The sequence below is a fragment of the Littorina saxatilis genome, linkage group LG4 (genome assembly GCF_037325665.1).
Source record: "Littorina saxatilis isolate snail1 linkage group LG4, US_GU_Lsax_2.0, whole genome shotgun sequence".
Taxonomy (NCBI): domain Eukaryota; kingdom Metazoa; phylum Mollusca; class Gastropoda; order Littorinimorpha; family Littorinidae; genus Littorina; species Littorina saxatilis.
The window spans coordinates 42893146-42915863 of record NC_090248.1 but is presented as its reverse complement, the minus strand read 5'-3'; the positions used below and the strand labels follow the sequence as shown (position 1 = coordinate 42915863).

The 22718-nt window shown below is 40.5% G+C and overlaps 2 protein-coding genes and 1 long non-coding RNA gene across 7 annotated transcripts in view; 1 reads left to right on the top strand and 2 right to left on the bottom strand.

Moving 5' to 3' along the window:
• Positions 1 to 252: 252 nt before the first annotated feature.
• Positions 253 to 22718, bottom strand: part of LOC138964793 (multiple epidermal growth factor-like domains protein 11) — a 48316-nt gene continuing 25850 nt past the window's right edge. For 2 of the 4 annotated variants that reach the window (XM_070336839.1, XM_070336841.1), the window contains exons 6-10: positions 21238 to 21375; positions 3403 to 3540; positions 2619 to 2721; positions 2035 to 2105; positions 254 to 1792 (exon numbers count right to left, since the gene is read on the bottom strand). In XM_070336839.1, the coding sequence (XP_070192940.1) occupies positions 1581 to 1792; positions 2035 to 2105; positions 2619 to 2721; positions 3403 to 3540; positions 21238 to 21375 (662 nt within the window). In that variant the 3' untranslated portion in view covers positions 254 to 1580. Of the gene's footprint in view, positions 1793 to 2034; positions 2106 to 2618; positions 2722 to 3402; positions 3541 to 21237; positions 21376 to 22718 lie in introns of all 4 variants that reach the window. The other 2 variants (XM_070336842.1, XM_070336840.1) reach the window with 2 other exon arrangements.
• Positions 5373 to 11546, top strand: LOC138964805 (uncharacterized). 2 transcript variants are annotated; one of them, XR_011455217.1, is made up of 4 exons: positions 5373 to 5852; positions 6536 to 6719; positions 7022 to 7209; positions 11420 to 11546. It is a non-coding gene; the product is annotated as an uncharacterized lncRNA (long non-coding RNA). The 2 variants fall into 2 exon arrangements; XR_011455216.1 differs by lacking the exon at positions 11420 to 11546 and having other exon boundaries at positions 7022 to 7413.
• Positions 11239 to 14948, bottom strand: LOC138964796 (uncharacterized). Its single transcript, XM_070336846.1, has 3 exons — positions 14571 to 14948; positions 12771 to 12992; positions 11239 to 11744 (listed from the first exon to the last, which is right to left on the bottom strand). The coding sequence occupies exons 1-3, from the start codon at positions 14738 to 14740 to the stop codon at positions 11576 to 11578; spliced, it is 561 nt and encodes a 186-aa protein (XP_070192947.1). The 5' UTR covers positions 14741 to 14948; the 3' UTR covers positions 11239 to 11575.

The window sequence follows — 22718 nt, the reverse complement described above, 5'->3', positions numbered from 1 at the left end:
CTCTCCGCCCCCCTCCCCCCCCCCCCCCGCTCGCGAGCGCGCGCGCGTGTGTGTGTGCGTGCGTGGTTGTTCTGCTCAAGGAATGAGTAGTTGCCAACTACCTAACAGTTCCTGTGTATATAATCACTAGATTCGCCGATTATGCGTTTTTAACACACACACACACACACACACACACACACACACACACACACACACACACACACACTCACACTTTAATGATATGCAGACAGACAAACAACAGTCAGACAGAGCCCCACACAGACAATTCGCAAAACACAAATACACTCGTCACGTTTCAAGGTACAGCAGACGAGCAAGGTAATGAGCAGATGCAGGAGGACACTAGCTTTTTGTATAATGGTTTATCATGTACTAATACGTATCCTTACTATAAAATGGACAAACACAGCTTGTTCAATCCAAAATGAGTTATCACATTAACAATAAGTAACAAGCTACAAACAAAAAAAAGAGTCGTAACAAGAAGAGCAAACGCTCGATCGAGTCACTTTCGCAGTTCTGAATATTATATGAGGCATCAGATGGACAGGAAGAAATTGCTATTCACAACACAATGAGTCACGTTCACATAAAATTTGAGCCCGGTCACTTTTATAGTTTCCGAGAAAAGCCCAACGTTAAGTTGTGTGTTGCCGAACAGAAAAGGCTAGTTATCTCCCTTGTTTTTCTGATAACGTTCGTAAAAGGCTACAGATGTAAATACTTTGATGTAAAGAATAATCCTACAAAGTTTCAATCACATCCGATGAACTTTGTCAAAGATATAAAATGTCTAATTTTTCCTTTGACGCTGACCTGTGACCTTGAAAAAGGTCAAAGGTCAACGAAACCATCGTTAAAGTGTAGAGGTCATTGGAGGTCACGACTAAACAAAATATGAGCCCGATCGCTTTGATAGTTTCCGAGAAAAGTCCAACGTTAAGGTGGTGTCTACGGACGGCCGGCCGGACGGCCGGCCGGACGGCCGGCCGGACGGCCGGCCGGACAGACTAACACTGACCGATTACATAGAGTCACTTTTTCTCAAGTGACTCAAAAATGAAAACACAAAAGTATCAGGAGTGATTCACAGGCAGAAAGGTTTTCTGGTTTTGTTGTAAGGAGCGCAATTCAAATAAACATAATTCATAAGTCGGCAAAGGGCATATAAAAGCACAATTCACGTTTATAGTAGCATCGGTCTGTAATTAAATGCTTTTACTCAATCACTTGAAAACATATGTCTCTTGCACATATATACACGAACCGTATATCTACTTCCTAAATGCTACTCATAAACAAGCGACGCAAAACTCAATCGAAACAAAGCATGATAACTTCTGAGACCGATCGGTATTTCCAACAATGTAGGCCTAATTCTGGAATCTTATAATTCAGCAAGTATGAGTTATGCAAAAACCAAAGCACAACATGCTTGATTTTATATTGTCATCGTTGTTGTAAGCAAGTGTCAATTAGCTCATACACCTTCGTGGCTTTAGCACACATTTTGCTGTGGCCACAAAATAACTGTTAGACAGATTAAACATTGTAGTATTCCGATTTGAATATCTCGCTTATGTGGATGCATTTGCATATATGTGAGGATTGTTTGTGTTCTCGTTCCCATTAACAAAAACCGGGCTCGAATAAGGAGCCCTATCGCTATCGTCAGGGGTTTGCAGTTCGTCATAGTAATGGTTCTCTTCGCCTGTGACGTTATTATTTGCTGCTTCCGCTGATGACGTCATCTGATGACTTATAACAGCCAGATTGTCAGATCCTTCGCCTGTATAACATTCCACAAGAGACACAAGTAAGTTATCAATCATTCAACTTTAATTCACATCAAAATAAATTGGATAGTGTTGCTTGATACTTGAGTGTTTTTCATTAGTTCAGTCCTCTATCTATTGTAAGGTCGTCCTCATCCAAGAACACAATTACTGCACAAACATGTATACATTTAGTCAGAAATCATTCAGCTTACAAAACATATCTGCAAGACTATGTTTTGCAATTATACTTTACTTTGAATAGCCGCTCCTTGCACGGCGACCGTTTGTGTAGATAGTGACCGCTGTTGTGATCGTCTTCGATATCTGAAAAAAGAAGTATCGAGCTTAACACTCTGAGTACCCTTAAGCCTGTACGAGTAGGCTGACTTGCCTTTCTCATATGGAATAGATTGGGTTAATTTGTTATTTCAATCTCTGTACCAGGCTTTAAAATGTTGCTCTAAACTATGTCATTTTGTTCATATAGTTAATGTACTAGCTTAAATCATCCTAAAGTCTGAGTCAAGTAAAGTAACACATACATAGGCACACAACCGCCTGCTGACATGCACAGTGACGGCCGTATGCTCGAGAAACTTCACCAATCTCTGTGCAATTATATAAGGGGATTGAAAAACATCATTGATCTCGGCTGGTAGATAATCAACAGGTGTACAATTCCACTACAATCTTCACCTATCACTTACTTCAGTCGATTACATACCAAAAACTAAAAGATACTATAGAAGACAGCGAGTTTGAGAGCTTGAAATACTTGAGAGCACGAAATGATTGAGTTGTTATCATCAACATAACAGGCACCTAAGTAGCACTTACATTCCAACGATAAGAATGCTGAGAGCGATGACACAAAGTCCACCAAACACTGCACCAGCAATGGGGCCTGCCAGGTTTTGACTGTCTTCGCTTGAAGCATACTCTGCAGTCACAACCAAGATTATTTGAATGAAAGGGCATGCAAAGTTAGAATGGGTGTAGTTTTTTTCCTGATTAATTTCAAAATATGAGAAGCAAATACTTCAAAGTATTTATTTTCATTTCTTCAGAATACTGGTTGTTTGCCTTTATAATTCACCCCTAAAGAAATAACATTCGTTATATAAAGGAGCTATCTCTGGCATTATATAAACACAGTCGTCACATTTCGCTGAAACCTACTGGCGGCTTTATCTCGAATAATGGATTCTTGGAGAACATGGCAGTTGTATAATAAATGAGAGAAAAACACAATTACGTCAAATAACTGCGTGAAAGACAGAGGATACGCTCAAAACGAATCTAGAAACTCGTGAAGCAGACAGAGTGAAAAGTCAGGCAAAACAAGCCAGATCAAAATTAATCAAGTCCGACTAACAAAGTGCAAGTGACATTTTAAACAAAGGCTAACATCGTAATATTGTCTGTAGAAATACAAAAACAAAATATAAGTGTTGTGTAATTATTGTGTGTCTGTGCACTTAAAAGACCGCTGGGTGGATATAGTTGTGAACGTGACGTTTTGTTTTGTCACTGATTAAACGTTCCAACAACTTACCTTTCTTGTTCTTTGATTCGTAATATGTATGGAAGAATTGAAAAGGAGGTAAAATAATAAACTTACTCGTATCACACAGTATTCCGCCATATCCAACCGAGCAGCCTTGCTCACAAAAGCCGTTGTCATGGCGACAGACTGACGAATTGAGACATTGACCACACCTCTGGGAACACCCGCTCCCAAAGATTCCATCTGCGCACCCTGGCAAAATGCACGTAGAAAAAGGGTAGAACTAAACATTTACAAAATGACAAGCTGTCATTATGGTGCATCGTTTAAAAGTGTAAGGTTCCAATCAGTCCCATTTTGACTGTTATTTGTGTCTGCAGTGACCTGGGGCCAGTTTCATAGGATCGCAGTGAACAGACTGACAGTCGTTCGACTGCTTCGTCAACCGACCGTGGTTGCTCGACGGGCCACCGAAAAGCGCGTTTCATGAGCGAATCACCGTCACCCGCGGACAACCGCAGTTGACCGACTGCAGAGTAATCCGGATGGCCAAGTTAAGGGTTAAATTTGGCAACATTACCACTTCCGTTTGCTCATTCGCACGTGGAAATGGCCGCTTTCGAAGAAGAAACTAGAGAGAGAGAGAGAGAGAGAGAGAGAGAGAGAGAGACCTTGACATACGTGTACTTACCCCATACCTGTACCTCACATATGTTGATAAAATGGAATTGACCATCTGTGTCCAGTCCATGTTTCTGCAGCTTGACCTCACGGCCAGTGAGGGGTGGTGAACAGGTCAAGTCTATCCTCGCAGGCAGTTTGTCAAGGGCTGCAGTGTCCGAGGAGTTGGGGAAGCTGTAACACAGCTGGCCGTCCACCAACACACTCAGGCCTGCCATACGTCTTCCAAATTGCCCTTTTAATAAATAAGACGGTTGTTAAATAAATGCACAAAGTAGAGAACAAAAATCGTCACCACCTCTTCTTCTTCTTCTTCTGCGTTCGTGGGCTGAAACTCCCACGTACACTCGTGTTTTTTGCACGAGTGGAATTTTACGTGTATGACCGTTTTTACCCCGCCATTAAGGCAGCCATACGCCGCTTTCGGAGGAAGCATGCTGGATATTTTCGTGTTTCTATAACCCACCGAACTCTGACATGGATTACAGGATCTTTTCCGTGCGCACTTGGTCTTGTGCTTGCGTGTGCACACGAAGGGGGATAAGCCACTAGCAGGTCTGCACATAAGTTGACCCTGGAGATCGGAAAAATCTCCACACTTAACCCACCAGGCGGCCGCGACCGGGATTCGAACCCTCGACCTTCCGATTAAGAGGCCGACGTCTTACCACCCCGCCACAGCGCCCGTCGTCACCACCTCGATTTGTACAACATTGGAAGCACTGAGTCACGGGTGAGGAGAAGGCGAAGGCGTCTTTAGTGGTACCATATATTTGTTTTTGTGGAGGGGGGGGGGGGGGGTAATGGTGCAGACACCGGTTATTGCCGGTATTTATTCTGAGACAGACTTCGGGACTAAAATAAACTCCATAAACATTGAAATATGACAACGCAAAATGGCAGTAAGTTGGCCTCACACACCACGTTCCCTAGGCTCAAACATTAGGATGGACTGAACATCGTGGTCTGTGATTGCTTAGAGTGTGATGGGGTGAGATCACTCAGTTGTTTTGGAAGGAAAGACAAACTCTCAAAAGTATCTGAACCACTTAAACAGCAGTTCCAAACATTATGTTCCTTGATTTGTTTATGCGCTACATTGGACACTTCAAAAGACAGTGTATCAATCCGTTTATAAGTCGGTTTTCTCTTGGAAAAGACAGCATTTTTATTATACTGCGGCCTGCTCCGTGACCAGACCTTAGTCCCATTGAAACATGAGGTCTTTGCTCAAGGTTCAGTACTCGGTCCCATCCTTTTCATCATGTACTCTAAGCCACTCTCCACACTGATTCAAAACCATTCTGTTTTAAAGGACAAGTCCAAGGTTTTGAAATATCTCCAAAAGCTTGAATATCGAATGCCAAATGTTATAAACATCTCAGGAAAAATATTAAAAAAATTATTAAAAATTTTGTTGTTGTTGTAATTGAACATTTATTATTGGTGGGCTAACCAAGACAAGCCGCCTGGGGTCATGTTGTGGTCACGTGATTTTTGGTTCACTGTGACGTCGGTTCACTGTGACGTCACAGTGTTTGTTTTGGTTCAACCAGCGTGGTGTTCATGCATGTGTAAAAGTGATAACTGGGTTCGGAAGAATGCCTCGTAGGTGTGCAGCCGCAAACTGCAAAAACACGCTAACAACAAGCGGCATTTCCTTCCACAGATTTCCTACCAAAAACCTAAGTTTGTTATCGAAATGGGAGATGTTTCCACAGCTAAAGCGTGCGCATTTAAAAGTGTCTGGCAAAAGCAGGTTCATTTGCAGTGAACATTTCGTGCAAACCGACTTCATCAACTTTGAGCAAAACAGGTTGGGGTTTCAACCGAAAAGAGTATTGTCGCGATTGGCAGTACCCTCCGTTCAAAGCTGCTTGAAGGTCAGTGTACTTTGATTGTAGATGTAGTAGATGTTTTTTGTTGTGACCATGCACCCACATATTGGTGCGCAGCAAATGTGAATTGGTGCAGATTAGTGTGTCTTGGTCCGGCTATTACTGCTGGATTACAAAGATGATGTATTGACGTCGAAGCGCCCCAGGCAACACTGTTACATAACGGTCTGAGCTGAGCTGTGGAAAATGGGGGCTGGGCAGGAACAAGAGCGGGTGGGGGTGATAGGGGTGGAGGGGGGGGGGGGGTGGCGCGGCAGATTAAGAGTAACACGTTGTCAGTTTTTTTTTGGAGACATTACACAAAATATGTGCCAAGCGTGGGGTAAATATGATCGCAAACTCCAAATGTAAATCCATGACATTGACAGTGTTTGCTTGAATTATAATTTACTATGTATAAAATATCTATTCTAAGCGTGCAGTTTTTGCTACTGAAAGACGAGAGCTGTACGAATCGTGTATGTGATTTGTCTTCATTGACTGAGAGACGTAAAACCAGCTTATGCGTTGAAACTTACGTATGGATACACACATGATAATATCCATACGTCTTTCAGTGGGTATTTCAATTTTCAATGTTCTGAATAGGTCAATAGACAATACCAGACCAAGCATACTTTCAAATCAAATTATCATTACACTAAGTGTCTTTCTTCTTTTACTTCCAGAGGAAAAGGGAACTGTCACGATTCCCAACGGCAAACGATGAGAACAAAAGGACACTCCATAACAAGCCCTGCTGTACTTGCCGCTGTCACGAAAAATCGGCACCCAGTGAGACCGACGGGACACCGCCAGTCATGAAAATATTTGCCTGTGCGCAGACAGTCAACCCACAGCAATGTGAAAGGTGTACGTACACACACACACACACACATACACAGACACACACACACACACACACACACACACACACACACACACACACACACACACACATGCGCGCTAAATATAGAATTTCATGTTTTTATGATGAGCATGAAAGTTGCAAAGGATGAAGTGTTCTTTCTGTTTTAAAGGGTCACAAACTGATGATAAGGTACACCCAGCACCTCTTGTTCACATGATAAGGTACACCCAGCACCTCTTGTTCAGATGATAAGGTACACCCAGCACCTCTTGTTCAGATGAAAAAGGTTGATTTCTGCCAGCAGACGGATCCTGAAGAACCCAAAGGAAACCGACAACCGCTAGCAGTGCATGAACATCTTTTCAAAGTTATGGAGGAAGAGCCCGTCAGCGAGTCAGACGAGGAGGAGGGAGTGGTGACAGACCGAGAAAACGAGGACTGGGAACTCAGTAACCAATCCGAGGAGAGCTGTGACACAGTTATCACTGTAAGGTACAAGCTTTTGTCATGAATCTTCTGTCGCTGTTTCTTAGATGAACATGGGGAAATGCCCAATGTCCCGTTTCACGCTTAATCACGAATTTCGCTATATCTCATGTACATTGTTGTAAACATTCCCACCCCCCACGAAAAAAAAAAAGATAAAAAGAAAGAAAAGGGAATTTATGCAACAGATCATGTCCGTATGTGATTGTGATGTATACTATTTCTCTGTCGTCTGCTCCTGAAGCAGACAATGCTGTTTTGGAGCAACCCGGATGACACGGGGTGGGGGTAAAACAGAGGTTGATGGGTACATTATAAACATAGCCCACAATCATCCTGACTGTAAACAGTGACAGCCGAAATATTAGCTGAGTTTTTGAGGAGTAGAAAAGCGACAATAATCCCGGCGAGTATCATTGTTTTTTAAGCTTTTCTGTTTTGATATCGTACCACTATCATGGGCTTTCAATTGAAGTGAAAAACTTCATGAGAGTGGTAGTTATGTGAACAGCTCAGATCATGGGTAATGTTAACACCTTCACATTTAAATGCTTATTTTATAGCCATCCATTGAATTGAGAAGAAAACAAAGCATACTAAACTGCTAAGCATGAATCAAACAATAAGAAAATAAAAAGAACCAACAGCATCGTTTTTTATGTGTGGGTAGTAAACACGTTTTATTTACAAAACACGGCGGAAAATGGCGACACATTTGTTGCACAGCGTCAGGTCACTTTCTTCAACCAAGGCCAGTGCTTTCATACATGACAAAGGAAAGCAAATATATGGCCTGAATAATAAAGTTATAGTGTTCCTTTGCGTGTCTGAGTGATAAACTGTTTTAACCAACTATCTTCTGAAACGTAATTGCACTCAGCAGATTTGTCTTCCGCTCATAACTTTCGTGTCACACGGTCTTTGCGACAAACAGATAGATCGCATTCTCGCAGAAAATCATTGACAACACAGACCAGTCATTTTTAGCATTGCATTTGGGAAGGGCTACTATTATAGTGTGTTTTAAGAAAGAAAAACATTATAGTATCGGCAGAACACGACCAAATGAGTTTTTGTGTCACAACGTTATGGGCGTGAGATTTGCTAAAATTTTTGTTCTCACACTGTTGCAAAATCATTGACAACACAGACAAGTCAGTTTTAGCATAGACATTGGGAAGGGCTACTATTATAGTGTGTTTTAGGAAAGAAAAACATTATAGTATCGGCAGAACACGACCAAATAAGTTGCGTTATGGGCGTGAGATTGTTTTTTTTCACACTGCAGATCATATCTCATAATATACTGAGTGGATCTTTATGAAATTTGATATGGATATTTTTGATTGGATTTTCTCATAGAAGGTTTTTTCCGTTTATTGATAGGACAGTTTGATGACGTCATATTTTATCGTTTGCCAAAAGGTCGAGGCAGCACTTTCACAGTTACAGTTTTTCATCAATTTGATCGAATTTCTTATCACACAATCTCAGATCTTGGCCGGATTATGGGATTGCATTTCAGCTTGGTCACTTAAAGTTTTGTTATTGAAATGTTTGTTCGAAATATGTCATTTTTTTTACATTTTTAAAAACTAATATTTGAAACAGAAAATTTATATTGGTGTATTCCCTATTGCGTCCTGTATCTAAAACTATATAGTTTTGTTGTTTTGTATTGATAATTATGCTTAAAAATGAAGAAAACCGATAAATAACCACTATCTTTATTTATGAAAAAAGACACTTAAAAGCAACTTCTATCTATTCCTTATCATTTTCTGATTCCAAATATATATAGTTTCATGGTGTTTGACGTTGAAAATATGCTCAAACTTAACAAACTCGGATCGTTGAATGGAAATTATACTTCCAAGCTCCAAAAGCACGTCATTTCAAGTGTGGAACACGCTCATGACGTCATACTGAAAGGTGATGAATTATGGCTTCACCTTGCGATGTTTCATTTCAAACATGGTAACATTTTTAAAGGGGTTTCTTTCTCAGATTTGTGTTTGCCCTCTGTCTGTCTCTCTATGTCTCCGTCTGTCTGACTGATTCAATTAAATGTGTAATTACTTAGTTTTGCAAAAGTCAAACTAAGTATGATATACCTAATTGATTCAGGTCTCTAAATTCTTATTGTAAAATTGTGAGTTTTATTCAAAACAAATTTAATTGGTGTTTTAAACTCAATAATGGGGCATGCTGTGATGAGTAGAAGAATGTGTGTTTACGAGCAGAAAAAAGCGCATCAAAGTCAAGAATCGTGTTTTTCTTTTTCTATTTTCACCTTGTAGTTTCATACAGACACTAAGCAACAGTGTAGTACCACTTCCAGTGCAATATCTTGTACTTTAATTTTGACCATCTGTGTAACACTTTATTGACCCATGATCTGAGCTGTTCACTGTTATACTAGTGTGAAACACCTTCCTGTACTACTCTGCAACAGTTCTGACCTACTTTGGAAGCGTGGGTATTTGTTCCTTTTTACATTTAGTCAAGTTTTGACTAAATGTTTTAACATAGAGGGTGAATCGAGACGAGGGTCGTGTTGTGTGTGTGTGTGTGTGTGTGTGTGTGTGTATGTGTGTGTCTGTCTGTGTGTGTGTGTAGAGCGATTCAGACTAAACTACTGGACCGATCTTTATTAAATTTGACATGAGAGTTCCTGGGAATGATATCCCCGGACTTTTCGATAAATGTCTTTGATGACGTCATATCCGGCTTTTTGTAAAAGTTGAGGCGGCACTGTCACACCCTCATTTTTCAATCAAATTGATTGAAATTTTGGCCAAGCAATCTTCGACGAAGGCCGGACTTTGGTATTGCATTTCAGTTTGGTGGCTTAAAAATTAATTAATGACTTTGGTCATTAAAAATCTGAAAATTGTAAAAAAAAAAATTTTTATAAAACGATCCAAATTTACGTTCATCTTATTCTTCATTATTTTCTGATTCCAAAAACATATACATATGTTATATTTGGATTAAAAACAAGCTCTGAAAAAAAAAATTAAAAATTATGATTAAAATTAATTTTCCGAAATCGTTTTAAAAACTATTTCATTTTATTCCTTGTCGGTTCCTGATTCCAAAAACATAGATATGATATGTTTGGATTAAAAACACGCTCAGAAAGTTAAAACGAAGAGAGGTACAGTAAAGCATGCTATGAAGCACAGCGCAACCGCTACCGCGCCAAACAGGCTCGTCACTTTCACTGCCTTTTGCACTAGCGGCGGACTACGTTCAGTTTCATTCTGTGAGTTCCACAGCTTGATATGTAGTAATTTCGCCTTACGCGACTTGTTTTTTATATGAAGTCTTATATCGCGCGCGTATCTCCAGACTCGGACTCAAGGTGCAGGGATCTATTTATGCCGTGTGAGATGGAATTTTTTTACACAATACATCACGCATTCACATCATCGACCAGCAGATCGCAGCCATTTCGGCGCATATCCTACTTTTCACGGCCTATTATTCCAAGTCACACGGGTATTTTGGTGGACATTTTTTATCTATGCCTATACAATTTTGCCAGGAAAGACCCTTTTGTCAATCGTGGGGTCTTTAACGTGCACACCCCAATGTAGTGTACACAAAGGGACCTCGGTTTTTCGTCTCATCCGAAAGACTAGCACTTGAACCCACCACCTAGGTTAGGAAATGGGGGAGAAAATTGCTAACGCACTGACCTAGGGTCGAACTCGCAACCTCTCGCTTCCGAGCGCAAGTGCGTTACCACTCGGCCACCCAGTCCTGTAAAGATGGTTGAACGTGCTACAGTTTTGTTAATCGGACACTCGCATGCACGAAGACTTGGGGAATTCCACAAATAACCTCTGCTTTCAGTTTCAATGATCTCTCCCTTTTTAGTATGTTTCTGAGTCATAAATTCACTATCTGATGCAAAAGTTTTGACAGACCTGAGTTTAGTGGAACTCCCACTCTATGTCCTAAAAATGATATGTAACAAAATCAAATCTTAGAAATTAGAAAAATATAAAATAGTGAGGGTAAATTTCTAAAAGTTTAACTTTAAGCAGTTCATTTAACCAAGAAAGGTAGTGAACGTTGTAACACAAGAGGGGGGGGGGGTATATTTAATGTACCTGTTATACATTCATACCGATGCATATCACCACAAACAGTTATTTCTTGAGTCAAATTCATCGATTTAATTTGTATTTCTATTTGCGGGGCACAGGCTATGCTAACCGGCTCACAGAGTATCTGATGCGGGAGTACACTAACAGCCCCAGGAACCTGGAACAAAGTTTGTGGGATCATGTGGACCATGTACCAGACCACCTGGCATCCCAGTACCATCGTCCCACCATGCAGGAAGCTGTTCAACACAGGGTCACACGATTCCCTCCAGCTGGGGGAGTTTGAACCCCACTCTTTCTCCGTCAGGGAAAGTGTCCCTGATCGTTTTCACGGCACAAGCTGGTAGAGGCACCCTGATGCTTTTGCCGAGAAAACCCCAACACCATCGCACCAGCTGCCTGTAGGCGACATATCTGTATTTCCTGCGAAAGCAAGAAAGAAACAAGTGGTGTAAAGCAATCCCAGAATAACATTGAACGCACTGCATTTTTGTCACAAATATACATATATATATAGGCAAATATTTAAAATCTATATATCAATAACCCGTAGCAAGAAAATAGATTACAATTTCATACGAAAATCGTATAGAAAGCGTGTGGAGCGATTCCTTGAAAATGATTGCTGAGATCTTCATGAAACTTTGCATCTAAAACCTTCCAGAAGATGTCTTCCTTTTTTTCGATAAATGTCAGGTGGAAACCTCTTTTTCTTCATCCATAAATATAAAGATATGACATGTTCACTTTAGAAATTTGTGTTGGAATCTGTTATGTAGGTATACTGTATGCAGGCAGTTATCGGACTATGACCAATGTCCGCCAAGTTCTATTACTTTTGGCTTTCACCAACGATCGTCAGCTACACACCCATTCTAAGCAATGAGGTACATTTGCGATGTCAAAACTTAAGAAAAATGAACAAGCTCTAATCATACTGATAATTATGTTGATAGGGTGGATTAATGTGTTCGTTAATTATTTGTCAGGGGAGTTACATTTTTGTTCGACATTTTTTTTAATCGGAGTACACCTGTCGTGGGGAGTAACTTTCTCGTGTATGAGTAGAGTAACATATTCGTACGAATTTTTTACTCCGGAGTAAAAATCTGGTAGGATTAATATCGTGCTACACCGGCAAGTAAAAAGTGTACATACTGAAGAATCCCACATCAATTAAATTGTATCTTGAAAAGTTTGTGGGTGGGTGTTCAGTCTTACAATAGGTTTTGTATTTATTTCACACAAATGTTATTGTTTCTCAGTTGCTGTTATTTTCCACTGTTAATGTTTATAATGAAGATTTAATTAGATTCAATGTATTTGTGTCTAGTTTACGTATCCGATCTGTTTATTTGTGTAATACAATGTACTATTTCACTCTCTTGTCAGTGTGAGAATATGCAAATATATCCGAATGATAATCTTCTGATTTGTGTTGTGACATACTCATGCAGATCGAAGTTTAGACGCCCGTAGTCCTGCTTGTACGCATAGTATGCGGTCTCCAGGCAGTAGATGTCCAGGCACACGGTACGAAAACCAGGATGTGCTGTGATGCAGCCTACCTGCTCTTCCAGGCCTTCTACCTTCTGTTTGATTTGTCTGACGTCGTGGCAACACACACACTCAACAGAAGTTGGCATCCGGCAGCAATGTCCGCACTGACACCTGAAACAGTAGATCACTCTGTAATCATAACAGCATGCCCCGTTCACATAGGAGACACACAAAAAGAATATGCACAAAACTTACCATGATTTACAGAAACAACACGAACAGTACCATTAGTCGCGGTTTTACAATGCATGCAGTGTTAGTACCCTTCGAGTGAATCTAACAGGGTCGCTTTTTAACACTGACCACACATCGTGACTGACCTGGCCACTGTGAAACAGAAACAATGTCCTGTCTCCTCTAGGTGTTTGAAAATACTCCTGCACTGTCTTTTGAACAGTGTCCCATGTTGCGAAACAAAACAAACCAAACATCAATCAAAAGAAGGGAACTGCTGTGTATGCATTTTTGGATATTTCTGAGAAAGCTTCTTTTGTTAAAACGACTAGCGGTATCACTCCATCACACGATAAACGATCACATTCACATAATTCGATATCAGCCTTCTGTTGGAGCCTGGGGAACATAGCCACTACACAATGGTCGCCTCATCACGGGTATCGCGTGTGCGCGCACACACACGCACACACACACACACACACACGCACACACACACACACACACCAATACAAATTAATCTTTGTTCATCACTGACCTATATTTTCAGATCTACGATAGATCTTCCTAGTTTTTTTTGTTGAAATCGGGCACACGCCATTTGCCCCCCCCCCCCCCCCCCCCCACACACACACACACACACACATCCTCCTATTCAACAGAACGAAAATTGTTTTGAAGAGTTCTTCAAAATCATACCGCTTCACAGTTCACTCAAGATTAAATTCTGCACTGATTTATAAAAAAAAAACCACACGCTTTGTCTGCATCATTCACAACAATCCTTGGTATCGTCCCAGAATTGCCTTTCGTTCATTTTCAATGCCTACTCGAAATGTCCTTCTACCTTTGAAAAAAACTATTTCCCAACCTCCCTACTGACCAAACAACATCTCTGGCACGATTTCCTTCCAAAAATAAATACCCAAAATCACCACTTTTAGACCATAACTCATGTCCTTCCGTCGTTTTACAAATCGTATCATGGCAGATCTAAAATACATAAAAAGGTTGCAGGGGCATGTAAGGCAATATTCCTGAGATAGATCTCTGAATATTGAAATCACCGCCGTCATTTTATAAAGATCCCTTTTACTATTTTGTGGTTCCATGCATTACCAAAAAAACGAAACACTGTGTCTTACTGTCACGAATCAGTGAAACTATCATCAACATCAATGTCATTCTGTACGAGAAAATGGCATTACGCAATTTGACTTACTATCAACATGTTTTGATGTGTAAACGGAAAAAAACCGTGCTTGGAATTCCCAGAGGGGAAAGAGATCGTCAAGTGTAGGCAACACTGCAGATACATTTATTCTGAACTGTACAGTCCCAAGTAAAATACCCAAGTGGTAAGAAAACAAGACGCTTGAAAAGCTCAGCTTAGCATAATCCTGTCATGCCAACATACCAACAGAAGCACAACAACTGATGAGTGGAAAACGCACATAACTTTTGATCTACTCATCTAGCATGCAGAAGATAGCGACAACAATAGTAATCACATACCAGTCAGTGTTGCCGATTCTGCTGGCTCTGTTAGGAGCTGCGTCTTGTGGCCTTCTTTCCTCGTCTTTCTTCCGTGGTTCAAACTGGTAAGGAAGAACGATAGCCTGGCTCAAACGTGGTCCGGCGTACTCCTCCTCTTCCTCGCTGCTGTAAATACTGTGAGTGGCCATACTTGTTCGAGCAGTGTGTGACGTAGTAAACACGTGTGCAAAAGGTCATGAGCCAAGACTGCGCGCGCGGTGGAACAATTCGGAACAGCAAAAAAAGGTTTCAAAGTATACTTTTGGGGCTTCTGTGTTCATTTTTACACATACAATTGTGGTTAATGAATTAAGAGTGTCAACGTATCAAAAGTGACCCTAAACCTTGGACTTTTCCTTTAAATCAGTCTTTTGCTGATGACACCCAGCTGTATAAACCCAGTCCCCCTGCGGAGACACATTCCGCCATCCAGACCATTCAGACATGCATCACTGATGTTAAATCTTGGATGGTCGATAACAAACTTAAGCTGAATGATGATAAGACTGAAGTCTTACTGTGCAAAAAGAAGAACACTACATTTCCCTCTCCCCAGCCTGTTTCTGTTCAAATAGGCAACACCGACATTCTTTTTCTCACCATCAGCTAGAAACCTTGGATTCACCCTTTCATCTGACATGACCCTTAACAAACATATATCTTTAGTCTGTAGAGCAGCTTATTTTGAGCTTCGTAAGATCAGCACCATTCGCCACACACTCTCCTCTCAAACAACTAACACTCTTGTCTGTGCCTTTGTTCTTTTTAAACTTGACTACTGCAACTCTCTTCTCTCTGGCTGTCCTCTGTACCTCCTGTATAAACTACAAAAAGTCCAAAACTCGGCAGCACGCTTCATTCTCAAAGCACGAAAACGAGATCACGCAACACCACTTCTTTGCACACTGCACTGGTTACCTATTCAAGCCCGCATTGACTACAAACTGTCCACCCTCTGCTTTAACTTCTTTTCTGGCTCGTCTCCTGCTTACTTCTCTGAACTCCTCACCGTCTATTCTCAAGCAAGACAACTCCGTGCCTCTTCTGACTGTCGCATCCTTACCATTCCACACACCAAAACCAAAACATATGGACAACGCACTTTTACTTTCTGCGCACCCACACAATGGAATTCTCTCCCCTTTCACATCCGCCACTCTCAGTCACCCCAAGCATTCAAACGAGCACTTAAAACACACCTCTTCAAGAAATACAACCCCTGATTTTGTTTTTCTCAGTCCATCAGTAGGCTACATGTAGTGTATTTGTTGTTTTAGTGATAATGTGATAATGTATATAAACATCTAGGGCTGTTTTCAGTATTGTTGATAACATGTTCTGTTTGATTAAGGGTATTCAGCTGGTATTTCCTTGTTTTCACTACCTATTTTATTCATGTTTTTATTACTTAGTTAGTGGAAGAATTTTGTGTAATGTATGTTTGATGGTGTATGCTTTTAATTAAGCGTTGTTGACTATGAATGTAGATGTTAATGCTTGTATAACTGTGTTTTAATTTTAAATGTGTCAAGCGCAAAGAGCATAATTGTAAAGTTATGATGTTGCGCTATATAAATGCTCATTTATTATTATTATTATTATTATTATTATTATTATTATTATTATTATTATTATTATTAACACGGTGAAAGACACGCATGTTTCAGATCAGCGCCAAGGAATATCTCCGGAACAGATGCTGGTCAAATGGCTTGATATGCCGCTGTGGTACATAAAACAATACACTTTTTGATTTCGATCCACGGCGTCTGTGGATTGTGTTACGTCAGAAGAACCACCTGTCAGGATATTCAAGATGCTGACTGTAGATTATGGGTAAGTTTGATACTTGATTTTATTTGAACCGAGCACGCCCATTGCTGCCATCTTGGAAAAAAATGTCCTGTTTTTGTGTGTGGCAGGGGTCTGTACTAATTCATATCATAAAATAGGAGTGTGACTTTCCAGTGTAAGAAGTAGAAGTGGAAGTGTGCATTACAAGCAAAATACAACAGAAAATATGTTATATTATGTCGTGCCGAATTCAAGGAATTGTCGAATTCACGGAATAGGCAACATTTTGGACCATTTCGCGTAATCGACAAAACGCTGCCCAATACACAAATCAGCAGCGTTTTGCAAAAAACGCGTAAATGCTTATAACATGTGTCAATTTAGCAAAATCGGCTGCGCTGGTTGGTTTTGAAGTGATCAAATGCCTGGGATATTATCACACTTACACAGCTAGATATTCGAATGCATCGATATCGCAATTATCAAGTATAGCAAAAAGTGTAGTTTTCGTGCATTTCCAGAGTTATGCTCGACACAGACAAACAAAGACCATAATTATAAACCATAATAGGGATGTAAAGCAATGTTAATTCAATGTTCTGGTGACGCAAAAAGTAACAGACTGGCTGCCGCTGTTCTGATTGGGCAAATTTAAGAAGCCTTTACGCATGTTCGGCAAAACGCTGCCGATTTCGCATAATGGGCAGCGTTTTGCCGATTTCGCGAATTCGGAATTATCGTGAATTCGGCACGACATATATTTTATAAAAGCCCACCATAACTTGTAGCATTCCAGCATATTGCAGCAACTGAAGGCGCTCAACAAACTCCGACTGACTGACTGAACTCCATGCTATAAGGATAAACGATTAGGCCAAATACCTTGTGTAACTACCTGTGTTGAACGCAATCAGCATACAAATACAGTTCAGCTCGAGGTAACAACCATTGTTAAATAATCATTGTAAACACACACACACACACACACACACACACACACACACACACACACACACACACACACACACACACACACACACACACGTACTCACACACACACACACACACACACGCACACGCACATACACACACACACACACACACACATTTCTTAAAGGAACGAAATATAAATCTACTTTGGATAGTCCAGCTTTTATACTTACAAACGGCACAAATCTAACCTTGTCTTCTGTAGATGGTAATATTGGTGACAATGTAGTTGCGAATCAGGTCCACACTCCATGAGGCGTTATAGTCACCAATGTTAGTGTGCACACAGTTGGTATTGCTCTGTGTGGTCGACCTGTATGTTGTGCTTGTTCTGCCGTTTACAGCTATACAGGCCGGAGCTGATGGGCCGTTGGTGTCACTGAAACGGCTGCTGGCGCTTGCCGGTTTACCAAAAGCCACATTCACTGTCGACACACCATAAAGAAACTGATTTATTACTCGCACGTGTTTCTTTGAGTTTATCGGATAACGCGCAAAGCAACGTATTGCGCTACACAAGATTAATTCATATAACATTTCTGAAGCGATTTTTGCAGTAACAACCGTTATTTGTTTCGATTAGAAGGTAGCGCTACAATAATGACGAAAGCATTCGCAAACAAAATAAGCAACAAAGACGACGATGATTAAGCTAGACATAACATTATAGCATTAACAACACAGCTGGTACATAGAGAATTCGATGTGAGAGCGCTCTCAAAATAATAGAGGCGACTCATTTTTGGACAATGAAAAACACGTCAGTCGCTTTACATGATAACAACCGCTTTTATCACATTGTGTTCATTTGACCAAATGCTTGAACAATCCACTATTGTAGTTGGTAACCAAAAGAACATACTTATCCTTAAAGGCCATATCCGCCTCACAGGTTTACAGAACGATGACAACTTTTCACTCAGAAAGCTTAACTTACCTAAGGGAACACAGTCACAATAGCGTTCGACAACATCGAATGCATCACTTGAATGGATATTTAGCACGCGTAAACCACACAGCAGTTCTCGTGGTTTATTCAACCGCCGATCCATCGGGGTCCCGTGTGACGCACTTTATTCATACAAGACCTATAGGGTCGTTTGCGGTTTCAAAGTAACTCTACATCTGCAATAGCACGTTATTGTGTACCTCTGAATCTTAAATACAACAAACGACTGGGAGTGACAAAAACTGACTGAGCGGCGGCGGTTGACTTCAAAGAAACTAGCGTTATGCATACAGTCATTATGTCTGCTTTGGCAATGGTAATATGCAGCTCATGAGATGTGATAGCCTTGTCGCTGCAGTACGTGTTTTAGCGCAATTCTTCTTCTTCTTCTTCTTCTTCTTCTTCTGCGTGCATGGGCTTAGACTCCCACGTTCACTCATGGTTTTTGCACGAGTGGATTTTTACGTGTATGGCCGATTTTACCCCGCCATTCAGGCAGCATACGCCGATTTCGGGGGAGGCATGCTGGGTAGTTTCGTGTTTCTATAACCCACCGAAATCTGACATGGATTACATGAACTTTTCCGTGCGCACTTGGGCAATACTCATTCTACACAGGCACAGCAAACAAACAATATCAAATGTTTGGAAATATTAGTCGACTAGTGTTCCCGGTAGCTTACTTCTCCGCCATCATGTCAAAAGAGCTGCATCTTTACACGTACCTTTCAAATCACACGGCCTCGCATGACCTGCTTTCGGGCTCCCTTTTTTTCTAACTTTAAAATCTTTGAATTGTTCTGATCGTATCTTGATGATCAAGGAATTCTTACGTGATTTAAGAATGCTTGTCTCACATGCTGTCAATTTATTATTTAGATTTTAAAAGTTAAATAAATATAGCGCCTAAACGAGGCTTCCGATTCCCTCCATCGTACGTCCGTTCTTACTGCACGAAATGAATTCTTTGAAAATGTCTCACTCTCAACGGAAAGCAGCTAGGATGTTCCCGAGCGGTAAGCGTGTAAATGGAAGTACGTATGTACTGTATTTAAAGCTCGGGGAGCTCAGTGAACAGAAACAGATGGTTTACGGGAGGCGGAGGGTGGCTTTAAATCAACTAACACGAACTGAATAGAGATCCATATTGATACTAAAACCTTATCAATTTTATGCAACGAGGTTAACATTTTCAAGGGGTTGGGGTGTGTGTGTGTATGTGTGTGTGTGTGTGGGGGGGGTAATTAAGTCGAATGTATCATTTTCACGACCGAACATGTTCTCTATAATCGATATTAAATAACCAAAGGGAAGTAATCTCTCTTTATGCATACGACATGTGAAATACAGTAAGCGATCGAGTTGTACGGAACCTTTTCTCCTGGCACCTGAGAGAATGACAAGCATTGAAATGAACAAGCGGAGGATGAAAGTCACATGTCGTATGCATAAAGAGCGATTACTTCCCTTTGGTTATTTGATATCTTAACATCGCTATGCCTCATTCTGTTTAAGACTCTAAAATCGATTTAACAAAAACAAACAAACCTATCCTTCCGTTAGACCCAGGAAAAATCAATATTTCGTTCCCACACCACGCAGTGCAAGGAGCTGAACATATCTGTGACTGACCTGAAGTTAACAAAGGCAGAATCAATCTCCTGGAGCTCTTTCACACACACACACAGACACACACACACACGGCACACACACACACACACAGATACACACACAGACACACAGACACACACACACACATACACACACACAGACATACACACAGACACACACACACACACACACACACACACACACACACACACACACACACACACACACACACACACACACACACACACATTACAATCATCGCCCTCTTCAATGTGTACCCAATAAAATACCTTCGACAGTAAGTAGGAAATACCTACCACATACCAACAACAGTGACCATCTAACCAAGAGGAAATAATAAACAAGTCGCGTAAGGCAAAATTACTACATTTAGTCAAGCTGTCGAACTCACGGAATGAAACTGAACGCATTGTATTTTTTCACCAAGACAGTACAGCTTCGTCAATCCCCGCGTGAAGGAAATCGCTCACCTTCCACGTGCAAAACGCAGTGAATTTGACACGCCAGAATAGCGCGGTAGCGTATTGTGCTAAGCAGGAAAGCGCGCTTTTCTGTAGTCTTGTTAACTTTCGGAGCTTGTTTTGAATACAACCTATCATATCTATATGTTTTTGGATTCAGGAAATGATAAAGAATAAGATGAAATCATTTTTGGATCGATTTCTTAAATTTTAATCGTAAGACTAATTAATCTATTTTCGTTAATTGGGATCACATTTTAAGAGTAAATATGAGATATGTATGTATTTTTAGATTCATAATGTGATGAAGAATACGATGCAATAAATTTTCAGTCTGTTTGCGAAAAATTTATTTTAATAACAACTTTAATGAGCAAACTCATTAATTAAGTTTTAAGCCTCCAAGCTGAAATGCGATACCAAAGTCCGGGCTTTGTCGAAGATTACTTGACCACAATTTCAACCAATTTGGTTGAAAAATGAGAGCGTGACAGTGCCGCCTCAACTTTCACGCAAAGCCGGATATGACGTCATCAAAGACATTTATGAAAAAAATGAAAAAAAACGTCTGGAGATACCATACTCAGAATCTCTCATGTCAAGTTTCATGAAGATCGGTCCAGTAGTTTTCTCTGAATCGCTCTACACACACACACACACATATACACACACACACAGACACACACACACACACACACACACACACACACACACACACACACACACACCACGACCCTCGTCTCGATTCCCCCCTCTACGTTAAATCATTTAGTCAAAACTTGACTAAATGTAAAAAGACAACATTGAAGGTCGCCCTCACCCTGTTTACAGTTATCTCCCTGCCAGCCAGGCTGACATCCGTGAGGACAGAGGCCTGTCACCGTGTTGCACGTGTCACTGTCTGCACACTGTCCACACTGCTCTCCACAGTCATCGCCGTGAGTACCAGCTGTACAACCTTGAAAAAAGCAACAATTCATTCGCATTATCAGTATAACGTAATTTGGTGTCTATGTGAATACACCGTAAACATATTCTATTGTACTTTTAGTCACTGATAACAACTGATTTTCAAATATTAACATAGACAGCTGAAGAAATGCCATCATCTCATAATTCCAAAAAAGAAGAATAGTGTATTTTGTTGTTGTTGATATCTTTAAATATCGAATTCTTCAGAGTTGTCTTTTTCTTCAAAGTACATAAAACAATGTAGTCTTTGCTGTCGTTTCAAAATCCGCCGAAGGAATTGTGAGTAAAATTCCGCCTATTTGAATTCTTCGGCGTGTTCTTACCTTTACACACATTACAGAACTGTGTGCACCACAATTGTCCGTAGAAATCCTCGGTGAAAGCGTCAATTTTTGTTTGTCGAGGTAGACTGTCAATTATAATTTCGGACTGTTTTTAGTACGACTTTTGAGTGTATTGGATGGAAATGTCATTGGTGACCATAAAAACGGCAATTGTTTCCAGTGTTAGTTTAAATTTTTGAAAACAATGACTGTTTGTTCACAGCTGAATTACCACAGCTGTGATTACAACACAGACAAGCAGATGAGTCTTTATCGATCAGTTCAATTCCGACATCTTAGTATTATTTTTAAATTTGCCTGCAGTGCATTTCCATTACCAATTATTCAAAAACATATCTGGAGTATGCTGTCAGTCGTCACGTGTTAGCCTTCCAAATCCACTTCTTGCCGATGTTGTATGCATCGCTTTCTTGCAGACTATATATAGACAGTTATAAAGAGCAAAATACGTAGAGGTTACATGCCGAGTCTCAGTGATTATTAAAAATAATGGTCGAAGTTTGCGGATCATGAAAAATGCGAGCTTTAGCGAGCTTTTTCATGACCGCGAACTGAGACCATTATTTTTTATAATCACTGAGACGAGGTGTGTAACCTCTTTATTCCTCCTTTCTTCAGTTATTCAAAGAAAAGAGGAGTTTTTTTGCGAAAGTTTGATCGAATCCTATTCACTCAACCAGTCAACCTGCGCAGGCGATCGATTAATGCGCGGTTGTATAGTTCCGTGCAAATCATTCCATTCTGTTAACACTTCTTGTCAGTTTTCCTATTTTGGACTAAAATCAAGTACACAGATATGCTGTTATTCTGCTGTGGCGGCAAAGGCAGATATTGTGTGTTCTGTATATGTTTTGGTATCGCTTAGGATAATGTTCTTTTGTCAAATGGGACTAGCAGACGAACTTTTGCACCCGTGTTCCAACGTTAAATACTGTATAAAGTTCAGTTTTCTGGGAAAAATAGTGTATGAAACCGCTTTATGTTG

Excerpts from the sequence above, each read along its gene's own strand:
- LOC138964796 (XM_070336846.1), bottom strand. The coding sequence starts at position 14,740 with ATGGCCACTCACAGTATTTACAGCAGCGAGGAAGAGGAGGAGTACGCC. Across the intron at positions 12,993-14,570 it reads AGAATCGGCAACACTGACTG|GTGTCAGTGCGGACATTGCT; the intron begins GTATGTGATTAC and ends CTACTGTTTCAG. Across the intron at positions 11,745-12,770 it reads CTAAACTTCGATCTGCATGA|GAAATACAGATATGTCGCCT; the intron begins GTATGTCACAAC and ends TTGCTTTCGCAG.